The 13,958-nt window shown below is 38.9% G+C and overlaps 1 protein-coding gene across 1 annotated transcript in view; it reads right to left on the bottom strand.

Moving 5' to 3' along the window:
• Positions 1–565: 565 nt before the first annotated feature.
• Positions 566–13,958, bottom strand: part of MDFIC (MyoD family inhibitor domain containing) — a 90,866-nt gene continuing 77,473 nt past the window's right edge. The window contains exon 5 of the mRNA XM_044246413.1: positions 566–3,312. Within this exon, the coding sequence (XP_044102348.1) occupies positions 3,065–3,312 (248 nt within the window). The 3' untranslated portion in view covers positions 566–3,064. The remainder of the gene's footprint in view (positions 3,313–13,958) is intronic.

Below are 13,958 nucleotides of genomic sequence, written 5' to 3'. Positions count from 1 at the left end.
TACTCCTTGAACTGTTCAGAGAAACCCTACTTTAGGTTAGGAAAAAGGATATAGTTTATAGACTATAAGAATGCAAAAATCCGATTCTATTCCTAAGTAAAAAGCCTTCTAGCTAACGTGATGAGGGGGGTGGTTAAATAGTAACTATAAAACGCTACCTCCTACTTAAAAATTGCACTACTAAAAACCCTAGATGAAAATACTGATGATTTAACTTTTGGATGAAATTAATTAACTCTAATACCCGATTTCATAGGTTTTTTTGTGTTTAATCTCACTATACATATTAAAATGAACTTTGTTTCCATTTACTTCTTTTGGAATTATCTCCCAACTTCTGAAAACCATTTATTTAAGATCATGTTTTAAAATCATATGTTAACTATGATCTGCAGTATAAACGGATCTGAATCTTTCATAGTTTATTTAGGAGCATGAGTCATGTAATTTACATAAGGAAATTAGGAAATCTTCAGAAAGGGAAGTAACAAGATAAAAGCCTCAAGTTTTAAATGATAGTCAAATTCATTCAAATATCAATGTATCAATTAGGTAGAAAATATGCTAAAGCACAAGAGAGAACTTTTTTTTATTTCAAAATAATGTATTCAGGATAATACAGGTCCAGTTTAAAAATATTAGAGGTTTAGTTTCCACATTTAAAAAGAGACCAAATCTGTAACTGTAAACTCTAGCACTTAGTCATGACGGCCATATATTCAACAAAACATTTTAAATACAGAAATTCTAACATATACTGAAACTATTTTCACATTTTCCTACTTTGGTTTTTTTTTCCTCATTTTTTAAAACCATACAAATACTTTATGGAATGACTAGAGTAGACAATAGAGGAAAAGTACTGTGAATATAAATATGAAAAAAAATTCTGCTATCAATTAATGTTCTCTGTTACAGAGAAACATTCCTTCAAAAGTGCTAATATTTTCCTTGCAAATAGTGGCAGAATATATTTAAATATTAGATAAACCACTTGGTTGAAAAATCTTGCAAGATAAAAAGTGACACATCTTAACAATTCCAGGTCATTAAAAGGCTAATTTATATGTCAATACACAGATGATATTCCTCTATCCTAACAGATACGCATAACTGAGTATACGTAAATATTCAGATTCTGGCTACTATGAAATAGTACAAAGATGTTCTTATATTTACTGTAACAAAAACACTCTTTAGACAAGAGAAAGATAGCGGTTTTCTATAATTCTACTTAAACCTGACAACTTAAAGGGTATGTGTGTGTATACACATATAGCAGTGAAAAGGGGATTCAGAAGTTCGTTTGTTTGTTTGTTTGTTTCCTTGAAGTCCTTTAAGTAATGACAGAAGTAGAAGCTAGGTTTTCATCTCAAAGGAAAAACCAGAGGTGACATTCCTGCGCTTTAGGTTTAAAACCTTTCTTAAAAGGCTAGCCTTGCTATGCATTTGTTTTCACTATCAAGTTGAATTTCAGCTGGAAGAATTAAAAAATAACTATTAATCCAAAAGTATCCTTCCAGAATTTCTACAAGGAATTACATTAAATCAAACCAAACTACAGTTCTGGGAAGATCAGACTTAGTAGGAGAGCACACAGTATGGAAATTTACCCCCACCTTCATCCGGGCTACACAAAGTGTGTCTTACTAACTATATACTTCAGTCAATTATGAGACTATTTCTTTACACTGCTGCATCTTGATAACCTGCAGTGTTGTTTTCATTTCACACAAAACTGAAGTACTAAATAAAATCTGGTCACAGTAGCAGATGTCCAGTTTCCTACTGTATTGGAAGGAAGGGTTTACATTTAAGGTAAGCCCTGTTTATAAACATTGTGTACGAAGCAAAACAACCTCCCCCTCCTGCAAAAGACTGAAAGCTCTCAAACCCTCCTCGCAAAACAAAAACAAAAACAAAAACAAAAACAAAAAAAACCCAAACCACCACTTTTGATCAAAATCAAAATCAGAATACTGAGATTTTAATATTTTTTAAAAATTACCTAATTTAAATGCATTTTGTCAAATGTATTCCACATTCTTAATAAAATAGAGCTATTTTAATAAAGCATTATATTCTTATCAAAACTTTATCATAACATTTAAATGATGTGTAAAAAATTGCATATTTTTCATTAATTTAAATTTTATAGGCTTTAACAAAAAGCTGTATTCCTGCAACTAAAGAAAATACATACTTAAGGCATTTTTCTTTTAACGGCTTAAGGGCACACACAGTTCAGACTCCCCACCTAAAACTTGGTCTTACTATATCTGATTCATCCAAGCCCTGGATGGATCACTCATCCTAAAAGTCCTCCTCAAATGCCCCCTTGTCCTTGAAGCTGTGTGCCTATGCCGGTAGACAAGAGCTAGTCTCTTCTATGTACTCCTAGAGCCTTTTTAGCCTCTCTCTCGCATCATCCACACTTCAGTATGCCTTGAGGACTGGTGTGTACTTGACAGGTGTCTTTCCTCTACTAAACTGTATAGTCCTCTGGCTGGGAGTTGAGTGGCATCCGTCTTTGCATCTGAGAGGCCGTTACACGCAGCCGGGGCTTAGTGTCTGACGAGCGAGGGGAGAAAGTGAGAACCCAGCACAGCGCTGAACACTGGGTGCCCAACTACGGTGTGGGTTTGTCTCCCAACGTTCACTTTAAAAGAAGGAATGCTTACTTGGAACCATGAACAGATAAACATCAAAAATATAAACTGTCTGGTTTAGATACAGGGAAATAATACACTTGGAGCAAGAGGCTCTTAAGAATGGTTAAAAGCAACAGAAACATGCATAAAAAGGAGACATTTAGATTTTTTTTTTTTTTTGTCAAAATGTCCCTCAGTCATTGTAACTTATTTAGTTTAGAAGTAGTTAAAATTTCACATATTAAAACATGTAGATTCGGTTAGAGAGAAAAGGCTTTCAGAGATTACTTAAAATAATGAGTTAACAGTGCAAATACTGGGTTGCTTCATGAGACTCTCACCATGTGATTTTCTGCCCCCTTCAAAGAAAAATTGTAAAACCTCCAGTTTTAACACAAACAGAAGATAAATACCTATGAAGGAAAACAAATTCCACAGCATTCCATACAGATTTCCAAGCAGTCCGATGATTCACAACAGGCATCCATGATGCCACAGTCCATGTCACAAGGGCAGTTACAGTCGTCCCCCATCTCGTCTCCACAGCAACAGCAGCAGGCTTCTGAGGTGCAGATGCCACAGGAAGCCTGGCCCAGGACAATATTGCAGAGGGTGAGGAATTCACAGAACAAGCAGGCCAGGATACAGTGGACACAGCAATCTTCATTTTCAGTTGGGAAGAGACCATGTAGTGAGGAAAAAAAAAAAAATGAACACAAATAGAGAAATCATCAATGGGCTGAATGATAAGAATTGATCAAAATAATCCAAAACCCCATGACATGCAGTCTCAGAAGCCTTCCCGTGGGCTGGAAGCTCACAAAGAAGCTTAAATTTTAAAAGAGCCGTCTTTAGAAGTCGATATTGCATTCAGAAAACAACCAACCAACCGAAAAGGTGGTGGTGGGGTGTGGGACCAGATGTATGCATGTGGGTGAAATTTTGTGATTCTCACACACCGTAGAGTGGTCTTAGTCCTCAGTTCTACTGCTCTGTGCCTCTCACCCATCTTCCCTACATCCTGTTGCTCTCCATCACGCAGGCTAAACACTTCTGTGACCTCGCAGTCCTTTAGAAATAGACATTTCGCTGCACCACCCACCTGCTCCCAAACTGGAGGAAAAAATATTCAGTACGATACATTCAGTAGATTACTGAGCTTTTCCAGGATTATACGGTCATCATGGTTTGTAAGACAACTGTTGTAAAGAGCTAGATGTATTATCCTATGAAGAAAATAGAGTTACCTTTCAGAAAGCCAGTTCTGTTCAATATGCCTTCACAGAGATATGAGTACTAACTAGTTCTAACACTTGTGACCTTGACTTTCTACTTCACTGGGAACGCCGCTATTTCAAGGCTGAAAGGGGAATCTACAAAAACTCACTTGACGTTGAAGAACCTTTAACCGAGTATTCTTAAAGCCCTAAGAATCTTCTTGAACATAAGATTCTTTATATATTAATCACAGAATACATCATACACAGAACTACCCGTGTTGGATCTATCAGTTTCAAGGGGGGAAAGAATGGCCATTCCACCCAGCCTGAGAAGGACAGGCTTACAGCTTTGAAGCCTCCTTTGGTCCCTTCCTATGTAAAGCTCCCTCTTCCACAATATAATCAATGTCTTGAATTTTGACTAAATCTTTCCCTTACTTTGCACTATACTTTTCACGATAGTGAATGTGGAAACGTCCCTCAGTAAGCTCTCAGAAAGGATAAAGGTACCTTCTGGATTCCTGTGAGTAGCATTTTTTGCTCAGTACTGTGGATTTCCCCTCCAGGATCATGTCGCTAAGTTCACTTATTTTCCAGGTGTAGAGTACCCCAATTGATTAAATATACCATAATTAATTTATCCATACTATTTATGAATATATTCGTCATATCCAATGTTTTTGCTATTCCAGACAATACTGTTTGGAATAGTTTTGTGCAAGTGTCTTGGAGCTCCCATGCTAGGTCACTGGCAGAGCTCTGGGCTCACAGGATATGCAAACTTGTTTCCCAAAACACTGCTTGCTCCAAAATTTACTCCCCCAAACCAAGCTTAAGAATGCTCAATATCTCCATCTTCATCAGTCTTGGAGACTGTCCTGCCTTCATTAATGCCAGTTAGTTGAGTGTGAAAGGGCATCTCATGGTGGTTTTACTTTGCATTTATATGTTCAGTAGTAAGTCTAGACATCTTTTTGTGTTTCCTCTTCTTTAAAACAGGTGTTCAGGCATTCAAGTTCCCCCTCATTTTTCTAATTAAGTTACGTGTTTTTTTCTTACTGATTTGTAGATATTTAAGATACCAGTCCTTTCTCAAAAATGACTATCTGCTCTCAATATGTGGCTTTTTAAGGTAAAGATAAAACAACAAGAGACAGATGAGTTAATTTTTAAACCTTGAGAGTTTAAAGTAATAAAGAGAAATCTGAATCAAATCTTACAGTTAGCTAAAGGTATGGGATTGATTCCATGGCTGAGGAGGCATTAATAAGATTTGGTAGCAGAATGAAATAAAAAGTTTTTATGCCTGATTCAAAAGAAGGGAGCCCTGCCATGCCTACACAGAGAAAAGAGGAAGAAACCAATAATCAGGAGGGGAGAGACTGAATGTAATTGTTAAGAAATCAAGAGCCTGCTGGATAAAAAGGGACAGGAGTGACATTCCAAACTAAACAGTTAATCGCCACTCAGAGGACCTATCTATTCCCTGGAAATCAAAAGCTCTTCCGGATTTTAGACAAGACAGTTGTCATACAGAAATGAGAAGCCCTACACCCAGAGTAGGATCTGTCCAAACTCCTACTTTAAGCCAACAAGATTCACAAATTAAAGTCTATTAAACTATTTTTAGTAAACAAAATGGAAAAGTTCTTAGCTGCCAAGAGATCAAACACTCCTTTCTAGACTATCTTCTATACCAAAATGTGATTTTTTTCCTCCCCCAAATGTGGTTCCTATAGCCAATAGGTATGACTGGTTGTTTTTCATAGAATGGAAAGCCTAGTGTTAATGAAGGACAATTATTTATTTGCTGTTTTCAGAATTAAGAAATATGTTTTTTAGGAGAGAGATGTTTTCATCACCATTTCATTTTTTTTAACGATATGTTTTTAAGAGAGAGCACGCACAAGCAGGGGTGAGGGGTAGAGGGAGAAGCAGACTCCCTACTGAGCAGGGAGCCTGATGGGGGACCTGATTCCAGGACCATGACCTGAGCTGAAGGTAGATGCTTAACCATCTGAGCCAACCAGGCACCCACACCATTTCATTTTTTAAAAAACTATTTTAGATACTTACTTTGTACTAAACTCTGTGTAAGGCTCTTTCCAAATATGAATTCCCTTAATTCTAATAATATTTTCAAGAAGCAGTACTGGTATGATCCCCATTTTACCAATATAGACTTAGAGGAATTTTAGAAACTTCGCCCCGAGTCCTAGAGGCCGGCGGCAGAGTCAGAGAGAGAAGCCAGGCGCCTCGCCGGAATGGGCCAGCCTCGAGTCCCGCATGCTGGGCTGACCACAGGGGTGGAGCACTCGGTTCATCTTCCTTGGGGGAAGATCAGTTATAAATCCAAAACTTTCTGATTTGTCTTGATCTGTTTTTAGCCTTGATTCATGTTCCTTTCCTTTCTAAAGATGAGTCTGAGTCTCACTTTTAATGAAGAGTTGGTAGTAAAGGCTATAACCCTCAACGAGAGCAAAGTTGATGAGTAGGAGACCTGATAAGCGGCCGGTCACGCTGTGGAGATAGACGGGAGACAGTAGGCAGCCGAGAGAGAGCATGTCTCAGAAGAAACAAATCTGTCAATTTAAAGGATAAAAGTTCAGGTCCATCCTTACCTGCACAAAAGCAGTGAACGGATGACACAGGAATTCTGGTCAAACACAGTCATGACACAGGTCTCAAAAGAAGAAGTTCTTTATGTAAATAATAAAACTTACACAGACACAAAAAAGACATTATCTTAAAACACAGGTTCTACATCATTTACTTGGAAACCACTCTGGGCTACTCTGAAAAACCAATCAATTCAAGGACACCTAAAGAAAGCCACAAACCAAAATACAGTTCAGAGAGAACAGTGATACTAACCAAGGTGCATCTGTACAGACGGGGACCACAGACACAGTCATTATCTGTCCTTTAGAAGTAAAGAACGCCTGTGTGGCTCAGTGGGTTAAAGCCTCTGCCTTCGGCTCAGATCATGATCCCAGGGTCCTGGGATCGAGCCCCACACCGGGCTCTCTGCTCAGCGGGGAGCCTGCTTCCTCCTGTCTCTGCCTGCTTCTCTGCCTACTTGTGATCTCTGTCTGTCAAATGAATAAATAAAATCTTAAAAAAAAAAAAAAAGAAGTAAAGAACTACCTAGATACAACGACAACGATCCCTAAATGCTCTCCGATCAATTTCTTTTTCTTTTTAGTTGTGCTCTAGAAAGGGCAGTTGGATCACATGGTGACCTGAGGTAAGGAAGAGGTTAAAGTAAGGCCAAAGAGCTGACAGCTTCTGCCACGGGTCACCCCACCCCCTTCAGGGGAATCAACAATCACAAACAGCATTACCATGCTGGTTTTATTTGAAGCAAAGAGAGGATTAGAAGTATTAGCCAACTAAGAAGATGAGTCCTCTGCACTGATGTAGTTCACAGTCAGGAATAATTATTTTTCCCCCTGTTCTTGAGGCTTTTCATTTTTCTGGTTTTATTCAGTCATATTTGCAGTTTTTGCCAAAAGTATTTAACCTCTGAGAAGCCAACTAGGTTCTGGGAAGGATGCCTGTCTCAGACTGGGCCAAGCAAGAATTGCACAATTCGGTGTACTCCTGAGAGGGGAGCTCGGCGCAAGACTGACAGCTACTGTAAACTGAGGAAAACAAAGGAACACCCCAGCAGCCCCAAGAAGCCGTAAAAAGAAAAGCTTTAGCACAACGTTTGACTAAAAGAAACCAAAACCGTTACGAATGACTGCAGACAACAAACCCAAACAAAATCTTAGGAGTCCTGTGAAAGGTCATCGATCTGGAAAGCATCGAGCTGTCCCATGCCAGGAAGGTAACACGGGAAACCCAGATAACCAGCATCCTTAGAGGACTGGTAGAAGCCTCTGTGACTGGTCCAACGGCCTTGGTTCTGTTTAAGATGAACTGGAGGCTCATTTTTAGAAGAACACATTAGTTTAATAAAGAAATGATCCCAAATTGATTGACTCAATCCTCTGTGACCCAAAGTGCTTATGTCAGATTGATTGACCCAATCCTATGTGACCTAAAGTGCTAAGAAAATATGAGGGAAGCAGACTTAAGAGCCATCAGAAAACCATGTGCACCCTCAACTCTGCTCTGTTCTAAGGGAGCCTCTTAAATTTCTTTCGTTTTTCTTTTTTTTTTAAGATGTGGTATGACAGGTGCTCTGAATTTCTTGGAACAGAGACCCCAAGCAGCAGAGTACTGGGAAGCACAGAGCAACGAATTCTGAGAATAACCCACAAACCATTTCTGAGTGCACGCAGATTTGTATGCGTCTTATCTCGACTCATCTCTAATATCATTTCCTATGACTTACACGCTTGAAACGACTTTCTTCATCAGGTCCCCAACAAGCAAACTGTATACGGAGAAAAAGAGGTTACCATTTGTAACAGACTGACAGTGTGCCAAAAAGCAACTGCAGATAAAAATATGAGCAGTCAATTATGCGTAATTAGTAATTTAGGAAATTGCACAGAGATCAAACCTGACTTTATGACCAAAGCTACAGAGAACCCACAGGTGTCGCCATGTCTTTAGCTGCTAAGGCTCCCATCTGCCCGGCGGGGTTACAAAGGGGCTCATTGTACAGGGGATGCCTAATTGGGTGGAGGCATTCTTGTGCCCAGACGCAGCTTCACTGCGACTGTTGTTTCTCAACGCAAAATCAAAAAGCAGGCTAGAAGTGGGGTTTAGTAATCCTGAATCACAGCCAGGAGAGCTAAGTATGTGGCCTCTGTGAAAAGCCAGCTGTGAGGGATGAGACGCAGACATCTCCAGGGAGTTCTGCTCCTCAAGCGTATGCAGGGGCAGGAAATATTTACTAATACAGCACGGTAGCTCAGCTCCAAGGAGCCCTGTGTCTCCAAGCCAGAGGACACACAGCATCTGGCCTACAGCCCTAGGATGACCTGCCGCCTGCATAAATTGGCCCAAAGTGTCCCTCCTACCCAGAACTCTCTGGCACACTGCTGTCCCCGTGAGGCCATGCTTCTCAGCCAGAACACAGTCAACATTTTCCTAGTAGGGAAGAAAGTGAGTTAGGTCAGGAGGTAAAAGAAGAGAAGAGCTGTATTTTCCACTGCAGTACAGAGAAGACCACGCTTAGGAAAACTGAACAATTATCTTTACTATTATCTTTCCTCTCAGCAAACTCAAAAGAACCTTGGGAAAAAAAATATAAAACCGTTCTCCCACCTCCCACAAAGGGACTCCTTGATTTTCCTCCCACATGTCCAAATTCTGGATTCCATCCTGCACCTATGGGAAGTGCATTTGCATTTTAAATTACAGTTAAGTGAATAGCACAGATTTTTTTTTTTTGGCTTCTCTTACTCATTTATCTTGCTGCCTGTTCCATGGTCGATTCATTAAATATTCCAAACTCTGAGAGATTTGATCCAGTAATTGTCAGTCAAGACTTAACTGTAGCACTGAGTCAAGGAGTCCCTTCTGAAGAGTTTCATCTACTAAGTCTAGGAACACAGCCTTTTAGGAACCCTTTTAGGGAGTGTTCTAGGAACAGCCCCTGTCCCCCTGCCCCCCTCAGGAGCTGTACAAAGAAACATGAAGAGGAGTAAAGGCTCAGTTAGTAGAGGTGTTTATTTAAAACATTTAACATGTACAGTTAGTACCTGAGCAGAGAAGAGGGTAAAGAAAAGCTAAGAAAAAAAAAAAAAAAAAAACCAGATGGTGCAAATAATATTTACATTACTTGAACCAGACCACAAGCTGGCTAGCTGGTAATAACAGCTTGTCCTCAAAGGGTTACGATGAGGATGACCATGCCTTTAAGTGCTCAAGAAGGGATTTCTCATGAAGTACTTACTAAATATTGTTACTGTCATAGTGACAGAAATAATACAAGATTTCTTCTAGGGAGCCCACCCCTCTTTACCTACCAGTATTTCATTACTCTGATCACCACACTAAAATCAGGCCATTCCATTTTAACCAAGGGAGGGTTATAAAAGGCTCAGTTTATAGTTGAAACACTTTGAAAAGAGAGACCCAAAAAGGCAAGAAAGAGAATCTGCAGAAGAGTAAAGCAGGCAGAAATCTGCCCAGGAAAAATTAGGAAATTTTATGTTTGGCTGCAGCGGAAGACTTAAAATAATCATCTTTTTCCATATTTAAATTACGTCCATTTACTTTTCTCTGGAAGCTGGAAGGCCTAAACAGAGGAACACCATACTTCACTTGAACCTAGTCGGTGTTGACTTTATTCATTTGGCCAGTTGGAAAACGCCTAATCCAAAAGGTTTAATTAATAAAGTTGAATGTAACTTTTGGATAACAAAATCCACTTTAGATCTTAGAAGCAGTTTCCTAGAAAGAGTATGTCTAACGGTCTGCTGAAGTTGGTCACAATGCCATCTATGGCCAGGAAAATATAAATTTTTTCATTAAAACTTAAGATTTACTTTTTTTTTTTTTTAAACTTGTTCTTTCTTTTATTAATGTATTGTATCACATTGGTTGATTTGCAGACCTTGAACCAACCTTGCAGCCCAGGAATAAATCCCACTTGGTTGTAGTGAATCTTTTTTTTTTTTAAAGATTTTATTTATTTATTTGATAGAGATGACAAGTAGGCAGAGAGGCAGGCAGAGAGACAGGAGGAAGCAGGCTCTTCACAGAGCAGAGAGCCCGATGCGGGGCTCAATCCCAGGACCCTGGGATCATGACCTGAGCCGAAGGCAGAGGCTTTAACCCACTGAGCCACCCAGGCGCCCCGTGAATCATCTTTTTAATGTACTGTTGGATCCTACTGGCTAGTATTTTGGTGAGAATTTTTGTGTCCGTGTTCATCAAGGATATTGGTCAGAAATTCTCCTTTTGAAGGGGTCTTTGCCTGGTTTGGGGATCAAGGTAATGCTGGCCTCATAGAATGAGTTTGGAAGTTCTCCTTCTGTTTCTATTTTCTGAAAGAGCTTCAGGAGAAAAAGTATTATTTCTTCTTTGAATGTTTGGTAGAATTTCCCAGGGAATCCATCAGGTCCTGGACTCTTGTTTTGGGGGAGGTTTCTGATCACTGCTTCAATCTCATTACTGGTTATTGATCTATTCAGGCTGTCAGTTTCTTTGTGTTTCAGTCCTGGTAGTTTATAGGTTCCAAGAATGCATCCATTTCTAACAGGTTGCTAAATTTATTGACATATAGTTGTTGATAATAATTTATAGTGATTGTTTCTATTTCCTCGGTGTTAGTCATGATCTCTCCCCTTTCATTCATAGATTTATTTGGGTCCATTCTCTTTTCTTTTGGAGAAGTTTGGCTAGTGATTTATCAATCTTATTCTTTTAAAGAACCAGCTTCTGATTTTGTTGATAAGTTCTACTATATTTCTGGTTTCTAATTCATTGATTTCTGTTCTAATTGTAATTATTTTCCTTCCCATCCATGGTTTTGGCTTAATTTGTTGATTCTCTAGTTCTTTGAGGTGTAAAGATAGTTTGTGTATTGGGGAATTTTCTATTTTTTTAAAGTTATTTATTAACATATAGTGTATTATTTGCCCCAGGGGTACAGGTCTGTGAATCGTCAGGCTTACACATTTCATAGCACTCACCATAGCACATACTCTCCCCAGTGTCCATAACCCAACCACCCTGTCCCCACCCCCAACACCTCCCAGCAACCCTGTTTGTTTTGTGAGATTAAGAGTCTCTGATGGTTTGTCTCCCTCCCAATCCCATTTGTTTCATTTTTTCCTTCCCTACCCCACAAACTCCTCACTCTGCCTCTCAAATTCCTCATATCAGAGAGATCATACAATAATTGTCTTTCTCTGGTTGACTTATTTTGCTCAGCATAATACCCTCTAGTTCCATCCATGTCATTGCAAATGGCAAGATTTCATTTCTTTTGATGGCTGTATAGTATTCCATTACACACACACACACACACACACACACACACACACACACACACCCCTTCTTTATTCATTCATCTGTTGATGGACATCTAGGTTCTTTCCATAGTCTGGCTATTGTGGACATTGCTGCTATAAACATTCAGGTGCATGTGCCCCTTCAGATCACTATGTTTGTATCTTTAGGGTAAATACCCAGTACTACGATTGCTGGGTCATAGGGTAGCTGTATTTTCAACATCTTGAGGACCCACTTTTCTGTTTTCCAGAGTGGCTGCACCAGCTTGCATTCCCACCAACAGTGTAGGATGTTTCCTCTTTCTCTGCATCCTCACCAACATCTGTTATTTCCTGACTTGTTAATTTTATCCATTCTGTCTGGTGCGAGGTAGGATTTACGTTCTTAAGACTGTTCAGAAATGATCTCAGAAATCTCTCCTCAAACCTTAACGTTCTTCCCATTTTTCCCAACTGTGTCTCTTTCACAATTCACATTTCAGTTTCTCTTCATACCTGTGCTTGTCTAAATACTGTGCAAAGTAAATTAAGACAAAAACTTTTTTTTTGGCAAAATAGTGCCCAGTGGGGTGGGAAGGTGCAGTTTTTATTTAATAAAACAAATGTATTTAATATTAATGTATTTATTGAGGTATAATTAACATGTAACATATTAGATTCAGGTTTACAACATGATTTATTATAATTGCTCTGTGAAATCATCACCACAATATGTCTAGTTACTATCTGTCACCATAGTTTTCTCAGGAGAACTTCTAAGATCTACTCTCTTGGCAACTTCCATATAGGTAATATGTTAACTATAGTCACCATGCTGTATGTTACATCCCCATGACTTCTTTATTTTGTAAGTGGAAGTTTGTCGCTTTTGGACTCCTTCATCCATTTTACCCACCTCCACCTGCTGCCTCAGGCCACCACCAATCTAATCTGTTCTTTATATCTGTGAACTCATTTTTTTCTGTTTTTAGATGTCATATATAAGTGCGATCCTACAATCCTACAGTATTTGTCTTTATCTAACTCAGACACTTAGCATAATGCCCTCAAGGTCCATCCATGCTGTTGCACAGGCCAGATTTCCCTCTTATGGTTGGATAATGTTCATTTGTGTGTATACACACACACACAATTATATGTATTGATCATATCCTCTTTATCCAATCATCCATTAAGAAACATTATTTCCATATCTTGGCTATTATAAATCTCCAGTGAACATGAGTGTGGATTTGCCTTTTTGAACTAGCCTTTTCATTTCTTCTGGATAAATACCCAGCATTAGAATTACTGAGTCATATGGTACTTCTTATTTTTTTTATTTAAAAGAAATTTTTTTTTTAGATTTATTTATGAGGGAGGGAGAGGGAGAAGCAGACTCCCCACTGAGCAGGGAGTCCAATCTGATGCCAGGGCTTGATCCCAGGACACCAGGATCATGACCTAAGCTGAAGGCAAATAATATGAGTGAACCACCCAGGCACCCTGACAGTTCCATTTTTAATTTTCGAACAACTTCCATACTGTTTTCAATAGTAGCTAAACCAATTTACATTCTCACCAACAGTGCACAAGGAGTCTCTCTTCTCCACAACCTCAACACTTGGTATTTCTTTCTTGTTGATACTGGCCAATCTGACAAGTGTGGTGGTATTTCATTGTGTTGTTGATTTGAATTCTCCTGATGATTAGTGATGTTAAGCACCTTTTCATGGGACATGTTGGCCACCTGTATATCATCTTTGGAAAAATATCTATTGAAATCTTTTGCCCATTTTAAATCGGATTCTTTGGGGTTTTTTGCTGTTGAGTTGTATGACTTCTCTTTATATTTTGGATACTAACCCCTCATTCAATATTTACAAATATTTTCTCCCATTTGATAGCTTGTGGTTTTGTTTTGTTGATGGATTCCTTTGCTGTGCAGAAGCCTTTTAGTTTGATGTAGTCCTACTTGTTTATTCTAGGTTTGCTTTTGGTACCAAATCTAAAATAATTGCCACCAGAGTAGAAATCAAGGAGTAGCTTACTGCCTGTATTTTCTTCTGAATTTTATGGTTTCAGGTCTTACAGTCTTTATTCTGAGTTAACTTTTGTGTATGGTATACAATAGTGGTCCAGTTGCATTCTTTTGCATGTGGTTGTCGAGGTTCCCTGGTATCATTTAC

This window comes from Neovison vison, chromosome 4 (genome assembly GCF_020171115.1).
Source record: "Neovison vison isolate M4711 chromosome 4, ASM_NN_V1, whole genome shotgun sequence".
Taxonomy (NCBI): Eukaryota; Metazoa; Chordata; class Mammalia; order Carnivora; family Mustelidae; genus Neogale; species Neogale vison.
Note: the sequence above shows the minus strand (reverse complement) of the source record. Positions and strands in the feature narration are given on the sequence as shown.